Source organism: Zingiber officinale, chromosome 7B (assembly GCF_018446385.1).
Source record: "Zingiber officinale cultivar Zhangliang chromosome 7B, Zo_v1.1, whole genome shotgun sequence".
NCBI classification, from domain to species: Eukaryota; Viridiplantae; Streptophyta; class Magnoliopsida; order Zingiberales; family Zingiberaceae; genus Zingiber; species Zingiber officinale.
In genome coordinates, this window is record NC_055999.1 from 7,496,100 (window position 1) to 7,519,943 (window position 23,844).

Genomic DNA, 23,844 nt, shown 5'->3' on the forward strand with positions numbered 1-23,844 from the left:
ACTTTAAAATAACATTTGATCCTTGTCCTATATAATCATATTATATAAAATGTCATCCTCTTGGAGCGGTATGGTTGTTAAGACATGGGGTGTTGTCACATGAGGTCTTGGGGTCGAAACTCGGTGCGCTCGAACATGGCCTCTCCGATGTCTTGACTACTTGTACTACTGGCTAGTAGCCACCCGTAATTTACCTCCTCCGTGTTGACTTAGAGACGGTTTGACAAGGACGCTAGGAGCGAGTGAATCGCCTTTTGCCACATATTATATAAAATATCTCTATTTAGTTTTACTACATTGACGGTCAGGATAAGACTGTCATATTTATAATAACAACAAATTACATTAATGATCATCAATTAAAGATGCATAATTTAATCAATGATGGATATTTTAAATATATTATCTATAATTTTTAATTATCTTGTATATGACAATTTTATATGCTAAAATCATAATTACATCCATATATTATGAATTATATATATATATAGAAGTAAACATAAAACTATTAAATAATAAAATAAATATTTTTTATTTAAATTAATAATTAATAATTAATAATAAATATTTATTTTATGGACATATTCCTAGCAGACCCACTTGCGAACCCACCAGAGCTTCTTCATGTTTGCAAGCTCGACCTGTTAAGCCAGTCAGCTTCTACAGTTATCTCCAATAGTCTTGTTTGCAAGACTCATTCACTACGCACCTATCTACTCTTTAATCCAGACGTCGATTTCTTACTCAGATTCGAACTCCACATATTTTGGTAATAATAAAATTTAAGGGTCATAGTTTTTAATTTTTATTATGTAAAATTTGCCTTATTTTCTTTCACTCCTTATGCCTTTATTTTTATTGCATCAGCTTATCTAATTCTTAAATGTTCGTCAAGCACCTTCAACTTTACTGTAATCATTTTATCAAATTATTAAACATTCGTCGAACTTCAAACATATTTTTTTTTTATCTTAACTTACTTTCTCTTATTTTTACACTTCACTAATGTTAAATACTAGTTATTTCCATTTATTTCTCTGATAACTCCAGACGTATATGTATTACCTATCCTAGTCCTATATCCTTTATTAAGGATTAACACTCTAATCCATGTTTTTTATAACTAATTGCATCACGACATTATTTTTTTTTTTTTATCAACCTTTACAGGGTGTTTGGTTGGAGGATATAATCGATAATCTCGGTAGGTTATTAACAAAAATTTTATTTGATTTAGGTAATAAGTGATTCTCAGTAATAAGCGATTTACCACCACGTCAATAAAGTCAGCATGCAACCCGAAATTGCATTACCTCCGAAATCTAAGGTTTTGGACGATTCCAGGATTATCAATTTTTTTTTTTTCAAAATTATCCTCCACAATCCTTTCCCCTCTTCATCTGAAGTTGTCGAAAGAGAACACAATTAATTATATTTTCCTTCGTCTTCGACACTGCTGCCAAAACCACCTTCGTCGTTGGCCAACATCGCCTGCCGATAGTCTAGCCCAACACCGAACAAGCAACGAAAATAGCTGTCTTGGTCGGAATAGAAACCTTTACTGTTCTGTTGACGCAAGGGAGGAGCAGGTCGACTGGAGTAACTCTTCGGCCGGAGGGAACATGGAACAACAACAAGGTTGCTGCCTCCTATGGTCGGAATAGTCCTTGACGGGAACAGCAAGCTTGGACAGCAAACAAGGCTGACCGACAACCTTCTTTGGCCGGAGTAGCAAGCTCTGCTACACAGTGAAGCAGTAGCCTCCTTTGTTGCTCAGTGAGATCAACAACTTGATAAGTTGGCCGACGGAGTCGAGGAGCAGCAACTTCTTTAGAAAGCTCGAAACCGGTGGCTAGAAGAGGACAACCCCTTCCTTTCCCTGGTGTTGGATGACAATGATAACCACGACTGGTGTGGCTGATCGACGACGACAAGAAAAAAAGAAGAAGCCCCTTTTTCTTGCTCTTTTCGACGGCAGCAATGAAAAGGGGAAGAAGAGAAGTCACGACAAAGAGAGAAGAGTGACAACAAGGAGGGGAAGAAGAGAAATCACAACGGAGAGAGACGTGAGAAAAATATTTTTATTCAATTAAATTAATTTAAAAGGTCAAATGATAAATTAGTAAATGTAAAACTAAATTATTGCATAACCTAAGTTCAACTAGACACCTTATAAGTTATATTTTATTTTCTATAATCTATAACCAAACACACCTAAGTTTCTTCTATTCCCATTCTCATCAGTTGTCTTATTACATATACTATTCATTTTTTTCTCCAAATGACTGATTGAGCATTAAGCATCATATAAACCGGAAATTATCTGCCGTACAATCAAAAGTTTGAGACTAACACAGCATAAGAGTGGTAAAGCACTACCAGCATTGCTGTTGAGCTTATCTTCATCAAATGCCCGATTAACTGGAAGAGATCTGTCTGTCATTTCTAACACAGGCATCAAGCATGAACTATCCGAGGGCATCAAAATTCTGGCAAGAAGGCTATAATAAAGTTGCTGCCTGGCAAATATAAGTAATGCCCGATCTTTTTCCATCTCTTATTTTTCTGAAACAATACGAGCAGCATATTAGCCTAAGAAGGAAGAAGTGGGATGATTCCGATGGGAAATCAATGGAAAATCCCTCTTAATATTAAATCAAATTGAAGTAGCAGGTGCCAGCGACCAGCAACGATTCCTCGCGTATTTTATAGATTCCACCAAAACAGGTTGGTCGCCCTTTTCTTTAGGCATAGGAACGTTAGCAGAGAGAAATGATACTGCAGTCTCAAAAGGTACGCTTAATCCGTAAGATGTGCAAGGCTAAAAGCAAAGCGTAATTGTTGTTCAATAATGAGGCAGATCTCTAGAGAGCACTCGGCATGAGCATTTCTGAAAGTACAATTTGTAGCTAGAAACTGTTACCGCACAGCAATCACAGTGGGAGACAACCACCGAGTCAATTGTCATTCTGTAATTATTGCTGTTATCTCTGGCTACGATCCATCTGGATGAACAGACAGAATAAGCCAAAAGACCATAGTTGGTTGCCTGTGAAGCATGCTAAGCAAACTGTACTAACTCTTTCTCTTTTTCAACCTCGCATCACCGGAAGCACCATCACACCATCGCTGTTTACGGTGGTATCTGTAATCTACTTCCTCTTCCAACTTGTTCTTTAATCTGTTAGCTCCAGCAGGTCCGAGTCGATTCCTTACATGATTGCGGAAGTTTCGGGAGCTGCCCCCGACATGATTCATTTCACTGTCAGGGAAAAACTTTGTCGATCTAGGATATGCATCACCAAAAGGAGCAAGATTATCATCCTCAGTGCTAGGCATGTGACGCGGTCGTACTTGTACGAATCCCTGCCTGTCATTATATTCTCTTGATCTCGGACAATGAGCATCATCAGGAAAAACACGGCTGGGATCAACACCACTAGTAATATGACGTGTTTGTACAAGTCCATGACTGTCATCATAGTCCCTGCTATCAACTAATTCGTCCACAGAGTATGAAGGTTCCAGATACTCTGTATCATACTCGGTATTTTCAGCTAGTCTCATCTCATATCTTCTATTCCTCAAAGCTCTACCAGCCCTAGCTAAATCAAGTTCTCTAGCCAAATGCATTTCTCTCATGTCAGGTTGAAACTGAGGGCGTCGAAGTAAAGCATGCCTACTCGTTATCTCATCTTCCAGATGATTCCTAACCATCTCAACTCTATCAAGTGAAGGTCCATCTGTTGTTAAATCTGCATCATCATCAATGTACATTCCAGGTACTCTCCCAGGTGACAACCATTGAATGGGTGAGCATGATCGATACAAACGCACTGGAGATCTGGTTGGAGAAACGCTACTGCCCCTCAACAGAAAGTCATTATCAGTTCGTTCATAATGCAAATTTGAGTGTGAATGTAGCAAATTATCTGCTATTTCACCAGGTAAACTTGTGATTTTATCCTCGCAAATCACATAATCAGGAATTTCTCTCCCAACAATCCTGTTGGTGTCAGTGTCTTTTATTTGGCGTCTACCACTCGGTTGCTCTCGAGGCCCTTGGGGCTGCCTCCAAGATGGAAAAAGACGATCCTGTGGATAGTCTGTCATCCTTCTCACTGATCTATGGGTGCTACCATTTGGATAGTCTGTCATCCTTCTCAATGATCTATGGGTGCTACCATTTGGAGGAGCAATAAATGGAACCGTATCTTCATTATGCCTCATATATCGTGATTTTCTGGGATTACTATGTCCTGGTCCATGCTGGATGTCAGGATCCCGAGTAAAATGATGATTATAGTTCCTTCGATTGTTCATGTAATCAGATTCACGTTGGCCAATTGTCTGATCATGATTGTTAGTTACGAATTTTGAATGCCTAAAATATATAAGAATAAAAACCATTAATGTCATCGAAACAACATTGGAAATTACAAAAGTGTAAGAGTACTATCACCTTCTCCCTTGAGAATATAAATTGACATGTTTCTCGTTATCATCAATCAACCTTTCTTTCTCCGTACCATCAGGAACTGACCTAGCAGAAGTAGCATTCCTGTAACCAAATGACTTAGTTGAAGGCGAAGTTACCTTGTTTCCCTCTCTATACTTGTACCTGCTGTCGTCATGCTTAATGTGACTATGTTTGAATGGGTTATAAACATGCTTAGTTGCTGGACTATTAACATTGGATTCCCCCTCTCGTAGTACTGGATGCTTCATTGCTCCACTAATAGCTTTTGTGCTCATCTGCCCTCCGCCTACATATTCAGTTTTGTTTTTTACATATTCATTCTTGTTTTTTGCAGTTGCAGGAGATGCCTCGATTGAGCTTGACCTCACTTGAGACACATTGTCCTTTCCAAGGTGTTTCTCTCTTGTTGCCTGACAAGTTTTAACAGGCTTGCTACTGGAAGCAGTCAACTCCATTATAACTGGCAATTTAGGCAAGTCTGTGTTTAAGCCACTGGTTGTCCCCCTTTTATCATGGCACATCACAGCACCATGAGCACTTACCCCTTCAGTTTGTATTTCCTTGCCTTTCGTATCCACATGCACATCTGTCATGAAAGGAAAACCTTCAGAACTGATGGAAACGGTAGAAACTCTAGCATCCAGTTTATTTTTATACTGACATTGGATCTCGTTTGCACATTGTCGCTCACTATCTTCACAATCACCAACTCCATGGCTGGTAACCTTATTTCCTTTGCCCTTTGGACCTTCAGGTGCACCATGCTGTTCAGCATCAACAACACACTGATCTATCTGAATGTTAGCAGATAAGTCCATGCCTTCCTGATTCCCACCAGTGAATATAGTTTCTTTTCTAAGATCAGAATCAAGATTGCTATTGGCCAAGAATTTTGACACAGTGCATTCTTCGCCTGACAAGTTCATTTCAGCTCTTCTTTCAGATGATAATCCATCACAGGCACTGGGTTCTTTAGGATCAGATTCCACAAACTCATTACGCTGGGAAGAATCCTTGCCAACAGTTACTCAAATTACTCTATCTTCTGCAGTACATCCTTTCACATAAGAAAGGATGGGCTCAACATTAGCCAATGGTTTGCTAGAACTTCCTTTTGCATCTTGGTTAATGCAGCTGTCATCAACTTTAGAAAATATCATAGAATCTGATATTGTAGAAGGATTTAAGTCTTGACAAGTTCTTTCATCCAAGCTTGTGTTTGCAACACTAAGCAAAGTTGGATTAGGTTGATAAAGAATATTTGCATGACACAAAGAATTAGAATCCAAAGCTGTTGGTAGTCGTGTCAAAGAGGCTAACGGGTGATTACCTAAGACCAAATTTGGAGACTTCACCTGAAATTCTTCAGGCAGTTCATGTTTGACCTCTTTATCTAGTGATGGGTCCTCAATCTGAGAAGTTACATGGAAACTTCCATCACATGGTTCAGATTTCACTTGTGCAATAACACCTGAGTTTAAACTACTAAATTGATGTCTTTTGGTGTCTTTCTGATTATGGTTCACACATGGTTCAGGCTTCACAGTTGTAAAAGAAGCATCTGAAAGATTACCTGTCAAGGACAAACTTAGATCAAGAGGAGATACTCCTAACTTGTCACACAACTTTGGTCTGCTAGGTAGCCGAAGTTGCAAATCTAAACCATCTACATAGTCTGTAGCTCCATCCACAGGCATTTCCAAATTGGTAAACTTCATGTTGCGTTGATGCAACTCAACCATTGATAATCGTAATCCAAAATTGTTTGCAATCACTTGAGTATTTTGGATGGGAATTTTGTCATCGTTTGGTTGATGCAAGTCCTTCAGCTTTAACTCATTGTTCATCCCATGATTAATAGCTAAATTATTCAAATTGGTATCCCACACTTCCATTGGAAAATTCAAATCCCACTTTTTTCTACTCGAGTAAAGATTAGAAGCACATTGTGATTCCAAATCGTTGCAACTGGTTTGATGATGTTCCGGCTTATTGGCCCCAGGGAGATCCAATGGACACGTTTCATTTATCACTTTCTTTGACAAGTTCAGGCTACATTGCATATCCTGACATGATGATAGATACAAACCTGACGTTTCAAATTCTTCAGATGAAGATACATCACTTGAAGCAATTATCTTCCCAACAGCTTCTTTACCTTTGAGCATCTCAGATTCAAATTCCACTGATGAATTCTTCCCTTTCTCTATACCAAAGCCTATTGATGCCCTTATGTCTACATCCTGCTCGTCATGCATACTTGATTCTCCACTTCCAGTGGTGCCTTTCTTGAGCCCTATTTTTTGATTAACCTGGGAAGGAAATCCATGTAAACCAGTCAGTCTGATGGAAGACTCTAACAAGTCATCAGGACTTACATTACTGTCTAGTTTCACACCAGCAGAGTTCTCTGAAACAGAACATTCTGATTTTAGTAAGAGCTTCCTCGGTTGCTCACTTGAATTTTTTGGCACTGTGGGCGTATTTTGGCATGTAGAAGATGAAGACTGTGACATATGAAATAGCCTTTTCTTGATTGGTATACCCGATATAGGCTCGTCAGCATGCAGATCAGCAAGGCCAATCTGAATCTATCAATAAGAAATTTCAAATAAATGAATATTCTTAAGCATAATAACAACACAGCTTATTTTCTAAAAGTGCTTTGTAATGGTATTAGCAAGGAAACCACCTCTTTGTTAGTCTGCATTTATTAACACTCTAGGCAAGAGCGAAGATATCCTAGATCTGCTCCGCAGTGGCTAAACTAAAAATGAAGAAAAATAATGCATTGATTCATCAACACACTTTCCAGATCCTTCTCTGTACCTAAAATGGAACATAAACATGAGGTAGATAAGAATAAGAAACAAAACAAAACACTAAAAGAAAATGGATAACATCATCGCGTAGATTGACTTTCTCTCTAATCTAAAGACATGTAAAACAAATACCATGAGCTCCAGAGTAGATGGACCCAAACATCACGGCTTGTATTAACCAAAAATAATGTTTCTTTTCACATCGTAACAGTTACTTTCAACAAAACCAAACCCTAGTGACAACAAAAATAGGGATATCGGGTCCTACGAACGAAGTTATACCATCTCTAACGCTTCAGTTCAGGCGTTCACGGAAATCATATTGCAAAAGCACAACCCTAACAATATCCTCAGCACGATCCTTAAATTGAAAGCTACTGGAACACACTACAGCAACATTGAGGATTGAGACCAGATAGCAGGATACCAAGTAGTTCGGAAGGGGAAAAAGACAAATTGTAATTCTTCAACTGCTCGATCTTCCTTCCATCGGCTACTCACTCCTCTTCCACTCTAAAAAGGTTTAGCTGGTGCCACTTCTGTCGGAGAACACTTTCTTGAATCGTGAGAGTGGCAAATCGGGACTAGATCTAGGAAAAACAAAACTTTTGACTGCAGTCAACCGCGTCTTTCTCTTGGACTCCGTTACTGACATCTATTGATCTCGTCCCGCACCAAGACACGGTAAAAAAGCAACAGTCCAGTCGATCTGTTCACTATCATCCTCCGATGCGTTACATCAACGAGAACTCTCCCAGAAACTTCTTCGAACAAACCAAAGCGACTCCACCAAAAAGGCCAAACAAAAAAAACAACCTACAAATCTGCTCTAAGACGACCAATTACCTGCTCGCATCGATCTCGTCGATAAATCGCTACGGCGGAGAAGAGAAATCGGAAAGAGGGGGATGCGAAAGCGCGAAAGGGCTCAGTAACAGTGAGGAAGAGGAGATTCCGCACGCCACCTCTCGCTTACCTAATCTTCTAAGTACAAGGCGGTGCGTAACATCTCCGTCTCCGCTTTCGTGTCGCGGTCGAATCACAACGATATGACTTCAATAAACCGGAACCATCGTTATATTTAAGGGTTTTTTTTTAATATATATATATATTTTTTATCGATTTCACGAAATAACTCGTGACTCATCAGCATCATCGTGATTTTGGCGCCCATTAAAAAAAAGTGGTTTAACGGTCCGTTACGGCATATGCCGGCCAGGCAAGATATGGTTTTTGCCCCAATAAAATTCTAATAATTAATAAAAGGCCACAGCATATTCTACGAAATAAAAAGGTATGGGATTTTTAAAATTGGTCGATTCCAAATAATTTGTGGAATTTGGCTTAAATACTTTTAACCTCCCTGTATTTTTAATTAAGTAACGTTTTGCCCCCTATGTTTAAAAAATAATATTTAACCCCCTTAATCAAAGCCAAACATTAAAAAATTTATAAAAAGACAATTATACCCTTATCTTTTTATAATATATATTTTTAATAATTTTGAAAAGAAGTTAGCTTTGACTAGCAATTAAGTAGCAGGGACTAATGAAAATCCTCGAGTATGTTTCTTATTCACATTTACTTAGCAATTTGGTTATATAGTTTTTGGATCTATGAGTTATTTTACATGCAAGTTTCATAATTTTGAATAGTAGTATGTGTGCTTATGGATTATACTTTTGTGAAGGTTGTACCTTCTAGATATTAGATTCAATACATTGACTTTTGGTTTGTCTTTTCGTATCAAGGTAAATACTTGTAACAGTTTGCCTTCTTTTATGAGGTACAACTAACATAATATGGGTAAAATAGTACTAAAGTTCCTAATATGAATTTTTTCTATTTAGATGTATTTGTTTTAGTTTTCGTTCTTTTACAAATTTTCTCATATCGGGTCAATTTAATATGTTAATTTTCTTTTATACCTCGTCAAAGCTCTTTTATAAATTTTCTCACATCCGGTCAATTTAATGTGTTAATTTTTTTTACCAAGGACATAATCATCAATTTAATATATTTTTTCTCTTAAAATTATCATATCACAAAAGAGAAGGGCACAATTGTCTATTAATTTTTGTTTAACATTTGACTTTTAAAAAAAGGGTGTTAAATGTCATTTTTTTAAATAAGGGGGGTTAAATGCTACTTGAGAGAGAATAAAGGGGGTTTAAGGTATTTAAGCCTTTGTTGTTTTGATAAAGTGGGAGAACGTAGGAAATTTAATATATATATATATATCTTTTTTTTAAAAAAAAATAGATTAAGTTGCTCGTTTTAAAATTAATTATTTTTTAATTTCTATATAGAGAACTTTTATGTTATTTTTATTATTATTTTATTTAAAATTATTCTACCGACTGCTAATCTTTTAAAGCTTAAGCGTGAAGCTTCACTTTAATTAAAGGTCGGCAATTGCTAGGATGGTGCATGCTGTTGTTCCATCACTTTCATTGTGGTGTCAAATAATATTTTATTATTAAAATATATTATTATGAATTAAAATATTAAAAATCAATTTTAAAATATATTTTCATTGTTATCATCATACGATCTAATATTCGAATCTCAATAAAATCGAGATAAATACCTCCTTTATGTGTTAATTATTATTTCAAATGTTAATAGTCGTCCGTGATTTACCTCCTTCGTCTTTTTTGCTATCATTTCATAAAGTATTTTACTATTAAATTTTCTTTATTAATATTCTAATTCAAGTATTTAAAATTTCATACACGTTTAGTTTTTCGTTTTAACAAAATTTTAATTATAAATTTTGTACTTAAATTATTTTATAAATAGATCTTAATCAAAATGACTATTTTTTCGAGAAAAAAATATTAATATTCTATTAAAAATATTTAAAGATTGTCAAAATCTTTTCATTATACTAAAAACTAATTTATTCAAATAATTACTTGTTTTTATCAAAATGAGTTATTTTAGACATAAAGAGATATTAATGTTCTACTTAACCTATTTTGGATGATTATAACAATTTTTTTTTAATAACTCAAATGTCCGAACTTCCAAACTAAACAAATTGTCGGATAACATCGTGACCAAATATAATACAAAAATAAGAAGTGATGTACCATCTTAACGGCTTACAAATGATTTTGCTGTCAAGATATTACCATAAAACTTATCATATAATCACAAACTATATTTGTCCGACAATTTACCCAGGTTGAGGGAAGGGAAAATAAGGGGAAGGTAAATTTTTAATCTTGATTGAAAGGAGTGAGTTAAAGGACGTGAAGGTAATGGAAGGGTAAGTTTTAACCTTGTGAGGGGAAAAAGAGGTTAAATTTCTTACACTCCAATTTAACATGTAGAGAAGGGTAAAGAGAACTCAAAAAAAAAATATTTTAATTTTATCCTTATTTCTTATCTTGTCGTCCTTCACAAGCTGTTCGTGAATTCAAACCCCCAATTCGAAGTCTTGTACACTTGCCTGCCCGAGTGGCTCTATCGTGGACGACGCAACCAAGGCGGAGGAGCAGGCTTCTGCCCAATTCGAAGTTTTGTATGCTTGCTCGTCTGGGTTTCTCTGTCGTGGACAATGTAGCCAAGGCGGAGGGAGCGAGCTTATGCGCAGCTCCTGAGGAGCAGCAGCAAGGATCTCAAGTTCGGGGGAGATGGACTGAGATTCCATGAGGTCTAGGATGCCCAAGGACTCGCAGAAGAGTTGCTCTAGGGTCCAATCGACCGTCGGAGAGGGGACTGAGTGGTGGAGCCAATGAGGTCGGTCGTGGGTTCGGCGAAGATGTGCAAGGAGGAGATCGAAGGCAATGGAAGGGAGAGGTACAAACAGTGTTAAAGTGGGACGGAGATGACGATGACCACCATCGAGTTGTCGCCCGAGAAGAGAGAATTGCAAAGCCTAGAGGTAGTGATATTTTAAAAAGTGAGGATAGTTTTATATATTTAACTTTTGTTCCCCTCCCTTCCCTCCCAAATAAGGTAACACATGTTACGTTAATAAACATTTCCTCCCTCCCAAACAAGGGAAATGTAAATATTTTATTTTTCCTCTATTTCCCTTCCCCTCTTTTCTCCTTCCCCTCTTCCCCATTATAAGTCGTTAGCACCATCTTGTAGACAAGGACCCCTCTGCTATCGTTGCCTGCTGACGAGGATGTTGTCCGCCTGTCCATTGTATGGGTTGGGTATGAAATCGTTTGTAACGTGAAATCGGTATTTATGGTAACCAAATTTACTTAAAGGAATGTAACAGATTCTTCAGAGCAATATAGTGGAATTCCTCCTCTAAAGGCTGGATGAATATAATCGAGTAATATCCTTAAAGCCTACCGGGCAATGTTGCTATGCGTTCTACAAAGCAATCTTATGGAGAACTGTCAAGCAATAACTATGCGGTCCGCAGAGCAATCTTATGAAGAATTGTTGATCAATAGCTCTGCATTCCGTAGAGCAATCTTATAGAGAACTACCGAACAATAACTATGTATTCTGCATAGCAATCTTATGAAGAATTGTCGTGCAATAACTCTGTGTTCTGCAAAGCAATCTTATGATCAACTGTCGAACAATAACTCTGCATTTTGCAGAGCAATCTTATGAGTTGCCCTGAACAATAACTTTGCGTTTTGTGGAACACTCTTATAGGATTGCTGAGCAATAACTTTGCGTTCCACAAAACAATCACATAGGATCGTCAAACAATAATTCTATGTTTCAAAGAACCTTTTTATGGGATCATCGAGTAATAACTTTGCGTTCCACAAAACAATCTTATGAAGGATGCGCTAAGCAATAACTCTACGTTTCGCAGAGCAATCTTATTAAGAATCATCGAGTAGTACCTCTGTGTTCCACATGACAACCTTAGTGGATTTGTCGAGTAGTAATACTACGAATTCATAGGACAATAATCGAGACGCCCACAGAACAATATTATTAAGCGAGTCTTATATTATCAAGCTTCTGATTGTCAATACATGGCAATAATTGAATGGAGAGATATCCGAGGTGATTCCTTTAATCCCTTCCCATCTACCGTAGTGGCTGATGATTGGAAAAACAAGGGATGAATGTCAAAGACGGTTACCTTGATGTCCTCTCCATAACACACGGTAATTAGTGAATAAAAGATGAGTAGGGGTGGTCAGAGATGATTTCATCATAATCCTTTTCACTTTACATGGCTGTCAGGAACGGGAAGTACGATAACGAACCATTAAAAACTGCATTCTCATTGACCTAGGCAAGAAGAAGAAAGACACTAAGGCAAGTGAAATGGAGAATCTCTTTAACAACTATACAAGCACCTTGAATGATAACTTCGAGATATGATGATCTTCTTCTTCTAACTAGCAAAAGATAACTCTTTCTTCTTCAAAATTTTCTCCTTCCTTTTCTTACTTTCCTTCTTTCTCGTGAAGTACTAACTTGAGCATCAAAAAACTACACCGGAGGAACTGGCCCGACGCTAGTGTGTTATCGTCTCAAAGCCATGAAGCAATACAAGAAAGGAGAACTTGCTGAGGAGGAGACTGAGAGACCAAAAAGGAGCCATCAGGAACGATTTCATCGATTTTGTCCAATTTCAACAAATCTATTTTGATTCTACTGTAAAATCTGATCTCAATTGATCCTGGATCGATTTCTGGATTGCAGGACCATACAATCCAGATCATGATTTTACAAATCATGTTTAGAATTAGTAACAAATAATTCAAAAGGATTTCTGCACAGAAGAAAATTCAATCTCGTGAGACAATGCTAGCTCAGTAACATAAATCACTGCTTTCATATTAAAATCACGACTCATGAGTTGTATCCTAAAATTATTCCAGAAGAACTGACGTCCGATGCCAACACAATAAACACCACTACATGATTTAATTTTGTATTTACTTTATTTAAATTGATACTGCAACCATAGAAAAATAAAAAAACATAATAATAATAATAAGGAATAGAGATGTAATAGGAACACATTCTAGTAAGAGCCATATTGTACTGGACCATGTTGCCATTGTCAAATTTTACAGCATTGGGCAGACTCAAGGTTTCTTCTACTTGAGCTCTTGTTAAAATTTCCACAGGCTGCAGAACCACTTGGAAAAGAACAAACCAAAAATTGATAGCCAAGAAGCCAAGATTTGGAACAAGATGCATAGTTTATTGTTATGGTTGTATTTTTCAAAAAAAAAAAAGGGAAAGAAATGATTCAATCTCTTCATAAATTAGGTTTACCATCTTAGCTCCTCCATTGTCTCCAGCTACAAAATACTCAGTAACAGAAACTAAATCATGATATATCTGAAGCATTCCCCAGAACATATGAAGGAAAAAAAACCAAATAACTCCTGTCAATCTTCTGCAGGAAGAACAATGAAAGGTGGTCATCCACTAATCAAAATAATTTAGTTTTAAAGAGCATAAATGTTATAAGAGACGCAGCATCACTGCTAGTTCAAGTGTCCAGGATTGGCATTGAGAAACCACCAATTAAAGGTGTGTTGGGAATTTATCAGACACCATTACTATTGGTTAACATACAAGATCTTTATACGGCTTTTGCACCTTTTCTACATGGTTAATCACATAATCCTCCGATGTCAAGTCTATAGTACATTGTTGATTTCATAAGAAATCAAGTAACCAAATGCAAAAGATAATAGATGGTTCATGTTGCAAAAAGGTCCAGAATTTTTTGAAAGTAGGACACAAAAGAGCTTCTATACCTCTGTCACAGATAAGTGCATAGGATAGTGCACACAAGTGCCTGTAGCAACTATGAACTTCTCCACATGAACTGACCGAGTAAGATGGGCAATGCCTTTCACTCGCTGTGATAGGTATCTCTTGTTCCCACGAATAAAATCCGGAGGCTCTCCAACTATGCTAGTCAAAGGCCCTAAATTTTAGCAAGATTTCAATGCCTAAGCAATCTCAGAGTACACATTCAATAAGTTGCATAAAACACCAGAAATGCATAGTAACACTAATAAGCAACTTGCTGAAATACCCTTCTTTTTACAATGAAAACCAATTTAAATATTATCAGACTTGAAGACTGAAGCTAATCAAATCCTAGAAGAACACTATACAACTAATGGTTGTGAAAACATGCGCCATCATCCAAATATATACTACAATATTGGGCCTGAGCATAGTTAAAATGATTTGAACTTTGTAACAAACAGAAAATTTCAAAGTTCAAAAAAAAAAATCATTGTCCGCATACTCAAGCACTTTAGTTCATTGTAATTAAAAAAAATCTGGTGAAGATAGTGATATTTGTATTTGAAAGAAATGCTACCGAACTTTAATTTTTAGTTGACACCAAATATCCAGCTTACGCCGACTAATCCTAACTGGCCCAATCCAAAGAAGTTTCCCAATGGGCAGGATAAATCGAAACTCTAGTAGCGGACGGCCTATCAACCCAGTGTTCTTAGGTCAACCGTTCATGAAGAGAAATTCAAAAGAAATGCTACAGATGCAGCATGTTCAGATGGCATCATGGTACTTATCATTGTGTCTCTTGTAGATTTTGTTAGCAAGAGATGCCCCTTGACAAAGCCGACCAACATATTTTGTGATGAGCTATTTTGATAAGCAGTCTAAGATATTTCAGAAGTTAACAATCTAAATAAATTATCAGAAAACATTGACAGTGTCAAGATCTGCTATCATTATCAGGCAAATGACAGGAGGAAACTGACCTCTTAGACGGATCTTTGTGGGAAAGAATTCCAATGGATACTGCTTATACCAGTCAGGTTGTCATGAAACTCATCAGGCAAAAACTCTAAGGTATTGTATCCTTGGGAAAGCTCAGTTACTTCAGTGGGAAGGCAGACAAATAATTACCTGTTGTTGAATTATGTTTAGGATTAGCAAGAAACAAGAAGTAGAAGTTACTTAAAAAAATTTGGTCATAGGTCAGTGCAACGGAGTTTATCAATTTTAAAGTATATGTGAACCAAACAATTGCAAGATAAAAGACGGTTCTTTTCTCCCTGGTGACTGTAGGCACTGAATAGGACCTTCTTTTTTTTTAATCTCAAGTGCATATAAAGGTCCCGATTGATGGATGAATATTCATCCTTGAACTCTACCTATTAAAATTCAGAATGAATTAGTTGTTAAAGCTTTAAATATTTTTTTTTAAATTTGATTAGTGCAAAACAATCTTTAATGCGACTTGCATATTCTGCCTATGGGTTTGATGCCTAACAAGTACAAAATTGGAAAGAACAGAATATGGATGAATAAAACTACATTTTTCTTATGTGACACCAGCATGCAGAAACATTCAGATCAGCATGGAAAATAGCCTAATGAAGCATGGTATACCATTCCAGATGAATACATTAGCCACACCCAAAATGTGGAGGTTGGAGTTCTTTTAGTCTTCGAACAACTTGCTTCATTGAGGGCCTAATAGAAAGAGAATCAACAGTACACTTCACACCCAAGTGCAAGGTTTCCACCAAATCATCATGGGGAGCCACATCCCAAAGCCCTTCAGTGAAGAACTCACGGGCCCGGCCTTTTTGCAATAACATGGATGCCCAAGTTACTATGTTAAAACCATTCCCATAGGGGGAGAAGGAAGGATCCAGTGCTTTCTTATCTGAAATTAGCTCCAACAGCACCACACCATAGCTATAAACGTCTGCTTTATCAGAAACCCGACATGTCATGGCATATTCAGGAGCAACATATCCAAAAGTTCCAGCCACACCTGTAGTTGCATGCGTCTCAGAATTACCTAGAAGCCTTGCCAATCCAAAATCTGAGAGATATGCATTAAATTCATTGTCCAACAGTATGTTGCTTGGTTTAACATCCCGATGAAGGATCCGGGGAACACACTCATTGTGTAAGTAATTAAGAGCACAGGCAATGTCTAAAGCAATCTTGTGAAGCATCCTCCAATTTACAGGTCTTCTCAACCTTTCTTGTATAAATCTCTCCAAATTACCACCTGGAAGATAATTGTAAATCAGAAACATTTCAGAGTCACTAAGATGGTAACCTATTAGTGTCACAAGATTAGAATGCCGCAATCTTCCAAGAGTCTTGATCTCTGCATGGAACTGTTGAACACCTTGAAACCTTCCAATTGCGAGTCTCTTTATAGCCACTAGAACCCCTGGTGAAATTTCAGCCTTGTATGTGGCTCCAAAACCTCCACTTCCAATGCAGTTGCTGGCATTAAAACCTCCAGTTGCTAGTGCAACACTCTCATAAGTCAGTGGAACCCCAATATCCACAAAGACAGTCACCTCCTTTCTTCCAGAAGACCTAGCAGAGGACCGATTGACTGGAGCACACTTTCTTGTGTAAATATAAAGGACAATCAGAGCTAAGAGGACTGAAACTATGGCTGCTGCTGACGCAATAGATGCAATTTCAATAGAACTAAAGCCACCACTGCTATCATTGGATGAGTTTGTTGATGCTGAGTCCATAGATGACTGTGGACTATGGCCGCTCCCTTGTGTATCAGATGAAGGAACAGAGAGAGAGTATGCAGGACAAGGTTGGAGCAAAGGGTTTCCAAAGACACTATCACATCTAAGTGTACTGGCATTAACAGGCCATGATCCAGACAAATTATTGAATGAAACATTGAATTTCGAAAGTGATGCAAAGTTGGCGAACATTGAAGGAATAACCCCTGAAAGATTGTTGTTATTAAGTACAAGGGCAGTGAGATTTCTCATCTTCACAAAGCCAGTTGGAATATAACCAGCAAGGGAATTTGAAGACAGATCCAAAACCTGAAGAGAATGCAACTTATTCATGTCAGGAGGAATGTGACCGCTGAAATTGTTACCAGCTAATGAGAGATATTTTAAGCCTTTTAACTTTGTGATACTGGCAGGTATCTCACCCTGCAGCTGATTCCAACTCAAATTCAGACAAACAAGATTATTTAACAACCCCAAACTGGCAGGAATGGTTCCAGATATCTGATTACTGGAAACATCCAGCACCACAAGAGACCGGCATATTGTACCTACTTCTGATGTAAATCTTCCATACATCATATTGTTGCTTAAGTTGATCACCAAATGACTTACCCTGCTGCACTTCTCCAATATAATAACAGACAGCGACCCAAAAAGATGATTCCCATTAGCAAGAAATACATAGACAGTATTGTTCATGGACCTACTGGTGGCCAATGGTAAAGAAGAAAGAGTGCCTGTAAAATTATTGTTTGCCAAATTGTGATAAATTGTAAATTCACCACCAGGTTCAGAAAGAAGCCTTTTCAGATCTTTAAGTCCGCTGTAAGCAAAAAAAGAAACATAAGATGAGGACAGATCATCTAATGTGATGTTAGATGAAGGGCACTCTTTGTTGGTAAATTTAGGGATGGAGGCAGACAATTGATTCCCACTGACATCAAAGACATCCATGCATGGCACTGGGAGCTCCTTGTTGAGCCAACCAGTCAATCTGTTTGAGCTCAAATTAAGAAATTTAAGTTTTTTGCATTGGGTAAATGCCTGTGGTATATGTCCTTGAAATAGATTCTGGCCTAAATTAACCATCTCCAGATTCTCACAGAGTCCCCAGTTTCTAGGAATCATCCCTTCAAATGTTGCCCTTGGTGCCCAAAGCACCCTAAGCTTCGGTAGAGCTGTGATATTTTCAGCAAGTATTCCTTGGAAACAATTAAATTCATCAATATTAACAGAGCTCGAGGCTTTCTCATCTAACATAGGACCATATTGACTCAGAACAATAACAGACAATTCTAAACAGTTTCCTAACTCAGCAGGTACATATCCACTCAGGCTGTTCATCGAGATGTCTAAAACCTGAAGCTTTTTTAATAACCCAAGATCAGGAGGAATAAAACCCTCAAGAAGGTTGGAAAATAACAGTAGAAATTGCAACTCAGTGCAATTGCCTAAATTGGACGGAATGCTTTCAGTAAGCAAATTTCCAGACAAATCCAATATTTGCAGACTCCGGCTCCCAAATCCTAGCTCATCAGGAATCGGACCGCCAAGCTGATTAAAAGAAAGATAGAGCTCTCTAAGCTTGGAGAAACCACGAAAAAGTTTCGGAATTGTTTCGTTGAGCTGGTTGCCGGACAGGTCTAGGATTTCTAAATCCACGCATCTCGAGAGTGAGAGTGGGATCTGACCTTTGATCAAATTGGAAGCCAAATTTAGTACACGCAAGCGTCGGGGGAAGTGTGAGGGCAAGCCACCGGAAAGTGAGTTGCCCTCTAGATCAAGTAATTCCAGTTTCTCCAACCCCCAGAGATCGCCCGGGATCTCGCCAACAAAGTCATGGAACGGCAAAGAAAGCACCCTGAGCTCTGAGAGACTCCGTAGGGACGAACTAAGTGTCCCAGCCATCCTACGTCCGAGATCGCAGCAGCTGCGCCGATAAGGGCTGGATCGGGAGCAGGGGAGCTTAAAGGCACCGCCTTTCGCAGAGATATTAACAGAAACGATCCGTGACCGTCCGTCACACCCGACTCCGGGCCAGGAGCAGTGGTCGGCGTCGGAGCCCCATACTCCAAGTAATCTAGCAGGGTCGGAAGTAACGCAGCTTTTGAACTGCAACAACCCGGATCTCTCCACTTCACGAGGGTCCGGATCCCTACCGCCTCGGCCTTCAGAGCAGGAGATCGCCACCAACAGGAGGAGGAGGAGTAGTAAGGATACGACGGTTTCAGCGGGAGCTCTCCGGCAGCTCATCGGCTTTGTACTGTGAAATCTTAGAAGGAGAATAGAAATACGTAGAGGTTTCTCACAGCCCTAACCCTAATCTTTACATGGAAGGAGGAGAGAGCGGAGAGGGAGGCCGAGAGGAGGACGACGAGCGCAGGGAGGTAATAATATTATTCTTGCAAATTTGAGGGTTTTGTTTTAAGAAGACTAGAAAAGAAGACGAATGACAACATTATTTTCTCTTTTCCCCCTCAGAATTCTTTTATTTAAATCCATGTTCGTGGGACCCAGTGAGACACGGTCCTCGAGCCAAACCGTGTGGCCCCTCCAAGCAATAAAAATTTAAAAAAGGTTTATTTGTATCGTCGACGAACCCTCACCGCTCGTCGGCACTGAACGGAAGACAATAATAAAGGAGCGACAAGAAGTTGAACAATGGATTCTCCAACTCTGCATTTGGAGATTGTTAGGTTTCCCTTCTTTTGTTTTTTTTTCTCTGCACTCTCTTTCTGTGTAGTTATCAAATTAGGGTTTCATGCAGGTTCGACGGAGATGGAGGCGGCCGGTGAAGAGGAGCAAGACGGGCTCTCGATTCACTCGGCAGGCCAGGTGCCGCCTTTACTATAATCCACTTTGTCCTGTCTCTCTATAATATTTTTTATAGCATTTCAAAAAGTCGTGTCCTTCTACGTGTATTCTATGTTAATGACCTGGTTTCATGAGGAGAAATCGCAAATTGAGCTGGAATTGTGACTTTTGGAAGCTCTAGAAATGTATCCTCCTTCTCAATTACAGGGTGAGTACGTTGATCCTACACTTTGTGCCTGTAAAGCTTAAAATTTTCACATTTTGAAGGTTGTCTACTGCTTTTCTTTGTGTGGCAATCTTTGTTGACGCTCAATCAATAAAATTAAAACGATTTGAACTACTTGCTCTAGTTTGGAAATTGTTGTTGTGATACTGGATTGAAGAAAGGTGATTAATTGGTGTCTCGTCAGGAGAAAATTACTAGTTAAACTACCATAATCCCTGATTTTCTGCATATAAAATAATTTAATTGTTTTTCCTTTTCAATGCTGAGCCTAATTTGAAAGGCAAACTATCTTTACTGCACTACGTGATCGTAGCTGGTGATGATTCAAGTTCAACGCGACAAACTTAAAACTGATCGCTCTTACTGATGAATTTATGATATATATCTAAAGTTCCTTCATCCAAACAAATATTGTTACTCAGTGTTCAAATAGTTAATTGATTGCTACCAATCTAAGTGTCTGTTATGTGATGAATATAGAATTTTGACATATATAATTATTAATATTGAATGGGCCATTAACTGCAGGATTTCACCATCATTTTGTTCTTTATGGGCTGATGGAATATCTGATGAAGAGGTTTGATTAATTTGTTTATACCGGTATTGATAATTTTGTGCAAGATTTTCAGACTGAATAAAAAGATTTTAAAACATAAAATTTGTTGTTCATTCTTTGCAGCTTTGATAGACAGTTCACATCGAAGGAAATATTGCAGTTGTTGGATCGCTTTTATAATTTAGAAGCAATGGTGAGAAGAATCCCTTTTAGTCTCTCCATCTCTCTCTAGTTCAGTAGTATTGTTATTTAAAAAAGAAAGGTTTTGTTGGTAGTTGAAGTTTATTATTTCTCAATTTCACCATTTGCAGTAGCATGCAATGCAGATGTTAAAAACAGGCAATATTTTGTGGCATTTATTGTATTATTATCAATGTTAATATCTACATGCTTGCATAGCTTCTATGGTTCCTGCTACATTTATTTCTCCTTTTTTCTTCTATAGAGATTGCATATAATCTGAAACATAGACATGGTGCACATGTACATGGTGTGAAGTTAAGAAATTCAATGGTGTTAACTTGATTTTAATGACCAAATTCTATAATGATATTTTTACCAAATATGTGAAAAACTGAAAATATTGAGCATAACAAAAACAGTGATGAGAATTTGGTAGGGCAGTTCAATGCAGCATAATTGTCATGCTTGTGAAACCTAGAAAATAAACTGCTACCTTGAGAAACTATATAAATGACTACAAGACAATTGGCAATGTGTCCCCCAACTCTTTGGCGTCCACTATCCTGAGCTTGTTTTGTCATTGAACTCTTTAAGGTTATATGCTTAGTAAACCCATGTCAAGTAGGATGCTCAAATTATGTCTTCTTTGGTCTCCCTCTACTTCTCAAACCTTAAACTCTAATTGCTTCTTACACTAATTTATTTGCATCTTTTGACCATATTCATATCATTTTAACCATGTTCTTTCATAGAGTTCCTAGTCAATTTGGCTGTAGGTTAATATTTAGATTGTTGGGATCCTAACAATTGGATGATCTCTAACAGAAACCAGAAGATGACGAGGCAGAAATTTTAAACAAAGAAAATGAATTTTCATTACCACAGTTTTTTCATCAAAGATGAATGACATGTTCTATTTTGATATTTGCTTTGCTCCTGAAATATCATAGCCAGCTGCTTTTTTATAGCATGGGAAGGAAGCGTTTCTGCATTGAACAACTTAACCAGACATCATATTTGAATTTTTTTTTTTTTTTGGCTACTTTGTGATCAAATCCGAGATATTTCATAACACAAAGGGTTAAACGTCACTAATATGAAGTTGCTCATTTTGAGTATTACTGGTGACAACTAATTTATTAATTTATGATGGCAATTTATTGTTTGCACACAATTATTATAGATGAAAACCATGCCAACAGTGGTGGCGATCTAGGTATTCATGAAATAACTGTGTATTCTGAGGACTGTAGTTTTGTCTATTTCACGAGTTGAATAACTTAAGGTATTTCATAGCCCAAAGGGCTAATGCCACTGATATGAAGTTGCTCATTTTGAGTATTACTGGTGACAACTAATTTATTAATTCATGATAGTAAATTTTCTTTTGCACACGATTGCTGTAGCTGAAGTGCACCCATGCCAACTAAAGTTGTGACCTAGTTGTTCATTAAATATCAGTATTCCGAGGTCTGTTGTGGAAGAAAATATTGGGAAAATCTAAGGTGGTTGGCTGTCTAGACGGTGTGTTTTGAGCTTTTATCTTTTAGCTGAGCTCAATCCTAGTAGTGTTTTTGTAATCACTCTGAATTGATAACATTAAAAAAAAAACTCTCAAATCGACTTCATTCAAAAGAGATTGATAACCTTTTCGATCTCATTCAAAAATCTGGTTTTTGTTTGTAGTGGAAAATAGTTATCAAAATGTATACATCTTTATGCATATTTGAAGGCAATCAAAATTAAATTAAAAGATAATTGATTCTTTTATTACTCAAACTGAAACTAAATTGAATAAATTAGATTAAAGTTAATCGACATTTTATTACGCAAACCAAAACTAAATTGATAAATCGAATTAGTTGTTATTTGATTAGATTTTTCATACTCAATATTGGATGTTAAGGAAGGGTAGTCGAGACTTGGACCTCTCTGTTCTTTTGTGTTATTTTTCTTTCAAGTGGAGTTCTTTACCTGCCTTACCACGGCACTGAAGTCTTCACGTACTCTAACCGTCGGTCTTGGAAGATGATAGGAAAGAGGCATCTATGTTTTTGAACGCACATGTTGAAATTACGTGTGAGATGTTATAAACGAAAAAAAGCAAGTTGACCAGGGGACCATGACATAACGATGGACTAATTTCCAAGTGGCATTTAATCTGAAATAAAACATTTACTAAATGATAGCTTTTTATTGGAAAAAAAAAACAAAAGAATTTAGATTAAATCTGGCATTCATTATTTAATTTGGGAATGTAACAGAAAATGTGTGTACATGTAAAACAGCAAAATCTTTTTCAGATATCCAAAGTTTCATAGTGATTCATGATCACTAACAAGAATGGAAACGGCCGGGAAAAATCACAAACCGAGAATGTAAACATTAATAAAAAAAAATGAGAGAAGAATCAATATCGAAGCAAGTAGGTGTGGCGCCTGAACCAGTTGTAATCTGGGAGCCCTTGGATTGGTCCCATGGCTGCAAGTGCAACGTCCTGTCATGCCCAGGTAGAAAGGGTCAGCTGAAGCATATATGCATAAAGGTTATTTCGTTTACGCCAGACAGCAAATGCTAAACGATTAGTTTTTATAATTTTTATATTTAATAAGCCTTTTGATAGACAATATTGTTTTGATGGGCAAATTTGGTTCATAGGAGTTGGTAATTTATTCCCTAATCAATTCTTATGGAATAATCAATCATTATGTTTTGGTATATTCAAAGAATAAATTCTGACAGAGCAAACATCACGCAGATCATAGCAAAACCATTTGTCTATTTATGAAAGAGCATGTATTAGTGGATGAGAACAATTATCACGTTACCTGATCAAAAATAAAGCGGTTTGCAACACGTTTAACAGTGTTTGCATCAACAGCATCTATCCTTGCAAAAAGCTCAGTTACTGGGATTCTTCGACCATAAGTAAGCAACTGTCACCATGGAAAACAAGGGTAAATTATGAATTTAATGTTATTGAAGCTTTTGTTAGAAAAGTGACTGGAAAAAAGAACTAATAACTCCAACGAAATAATTCAACCTGTCGGCCGATATCCTCGGCAACAGGGCTTGTACCATCCATATGAAGTTGAACAGAAGATTTTAGCTGCATAAATCACATATTAGTCAGTTCTTACAGAGTCTGCTTAAAATATATCAAATTGAAAGAAATTGTTCTTATGTTTCCAAATTGATTGATACCTCTCATGCAATTAGGAATCAAATAAAATGATAAATGACAACTGCACAGTTTGTTAGATAAATATAACTAAATGGTTCTGCAGCAAAGGTACCAT

General features: G+C 37.4%; 5 protein-coding genes and 1 long non-coding RNA gene across 14 annotated transcripts in view; 1 reads left to right on the top strand and 5 right to left on the bottom strand.

Moving 5' to 3' along the window:
- Window positions 1-2,204: 2,204 nt before the first annotated feature.
- Window positions 2,205-5,409, bottom strand: LOC122005238. 2 transcript variants are annotated; one of them, XM_042560208.1, is made up of 3 exons: window positions 5,145-5,409; window positions 4,466-5,069; window positions 2,205-4,387 (listed from the first exon to the last, which is right to left on the bottom strand). In XM_042560208.1, the coding sequence occupies exons 1-3, from the start codon at window positions 5,407-5,409 to the stop codon at window positions 3,079-3,081; spliced, it is 2,178 nt and encodes a 725-aa protein (XP_042416142.1). In that variant the 3' UTR covers window positions 2,205-3,078. The 2 variants fall into 2 exon arrangements, with proteins under 2 accessions (XP_042416142.1, XP_042416141.1); XM_042560207.1 differs by having other exon boundaries at window positions 4,466-5,409.
- A 102-nt stretch (window positions 5,410-5,511) lies between these two features.
- Window positions 5,512-8,357, bottom strand: LOC122005239. 4 transcript variants are annotated; one of them, XM_042560212.1, is made up of 3 exons: window positions 8,152-8,357; window positions 7,176-7,312; window positions 5,512-7,068 (listed from the first exon to the last, which is right to left on the bottom strand). In XM_042560212.1, the coding sequence occupies exons 2-3, from the start codon at window positions 7,191-7,193 to the stop codon at window positions 5,512-5,514; spliced, it is 1,575 nt and encodes a 524-aa protein (XP_042416146.1). In that variant the 5' UTR covers window positions 7,194-7,312; window positions 8,152-8,357. The 4 variants fall into 4 exon arrangements, with proteins under 4 accessions (XP_042416146.1, XP_042416143.1, XP_042416144.1 ...); XM_042560209.1 differs by having other exon boundaries at window positions 5,512-7,074; window positions 8,152-8,356; XM_042560210.1 differs by lacking the exon at window positions 8,152-8,357 and adding an exon at window positions 7,733-8,104 and having other exon boundaries at window positions 5,512-7,074.
- Window positions 8,358-12,746: 4,389 nt separating this feature from the next.
- On the bottom strand, window positions 12,747-19,016 carry LOC122005236 (LRR receptor-like serine/threonine-protein kinase RPK2). 5 transcript variants are annotated; one of them, XM_042560204.1, is made up of 4 exons: window positions 15,640-19,016; window positions 15,006-15,153; window positions 14,022-14,194; window positions 12,747-12,824 (listed from the first exon to the last, which is right to left on the bottom strand). In XM_042560204.1, exon 1 carries the CDS (start codon window positions 19,014-19,016, stop codon window positions 15,657-15,659), a length of 3,360 nt encoding a protein of 1,119 aa, XP_042416138.1. In that variant the 3' UTR covers window positions 12,747-12,824; window positions 14,022-14,194; window positions 15,006-15,153; window positions 15,640-15,656. The 5 variants fall into 5 exon arrangements, with proteins under 5 accessions (XP_042416138.1, XP_042416139.1, XP_042416137.1 ...); XM_042560205.1 differs by lacking the exon at window positions 12,747-12,824 and adding an exon at window positions 13,259-13,654 and having other exon boundaries at window positions 14,022-14,176; XM_042560203.1 differs by lacking the exon at window positions 12,747-12,824 and adding an exon at window positions 13,259-13,651.
- On the top strand, window positions 19,011-20,760 carry LOC122005243. The gene is made up of 5 exons (XR_006118354.1): window positions 19,011-19,150; window positions 19,245-19,459; window positions 19,531-19,785; window positions 20,332-20,383; window positions 20,486-20,760. It is a non-coding gene; the product is annotated as an uncharacterized LOC122005243 (long non-coding RNA).
- A 2,003-nt stretch (window positions 20,761-22,763) lies between these two features.
- On the bottom strand, window positions 22,764-23,815 carry LOC122005242 (probable mitochondrial-processing peptidase subunit beta, mitochondrial). The gene is made up of 3 exons (XM_042560214.1): window positions 23,589-23,815; window positions 23,374-23,481; window positions 22,764-23,042 (listed from the first exon to the last, which is right to left on the bottom strand). The coding sequence occupies exons 1-3, from the start codon at window positions 23,658-23,660 to the stop codon at window positions 22,956-22,958; spliced, it is 267 nt and encodes an 88-aa protein (XP_042416148.1). The 5' UTR covers window positions 23,661-23,815; the 3' UTR covers window positions 22,764-22,955.
- The window catches only part of LOC122004129, a 2,325-nt gene continuing 2,248 nt past the window's right edge, over window positions 23,768-23,844 (bottom strand). Inside the window, exon 5 of the mRNA XM_042559059.1 lies at window positions 23,768-23,790. Within this exon, the coding sequence (XP_042414993.1) occupies window positions 23,768-23,790 (23 nt within the window). The remainder of the gene's footprint in view (window positions 23,791-23,844) is intronic.

Excerpts from the sequence above, each read along its gene's own strand:
- LOC122005242 (XM_042560214.1), bottom strand. The coding sequence starts at position 23,660 with ATGCAGCTAAAATCTTCTGTTCAACTTCATATGGATGGTACAAGCCCT. Across the intron at positions 23,482-23,588 it reads CCGAGGATATCGGCCGACAG|TTGCTTACTTATGGTCGAAG; the intron begins GTTGAATTATTT and ends CCATGGTGACAG. Across the intron at positions 23,043-23,373 it reads ACCGCTTTATTTTTGATCAG|GACGTTGCACTTGCAGCCAT; the intron begins GTAACGTGATAA and ends TGGGCATGACAG.
- LOC122005236 (XM_042560204.1), bottom strand. The coding sequence starts at position 19,016 with ATGAGCTGCCGGAGAGCTCCCGCTGAAACCGTCGTATCCTTACTACTC.
- LOC122005238 (XM_042560207.1), bottom strand. The coding sequence starts at position 5,409 with ATGAACTTGTCAGGCGAAGAATGCACTGTGTCAAAATTCTTGGCCAAT. Across the intron at positions 4,388-4,465 it reads TTATATTCTCAAGGGAGAAG|GCATTCAAAATTCGTAACTA; the intron begins GTGATAGTACTC and ends TATATATTTTAG.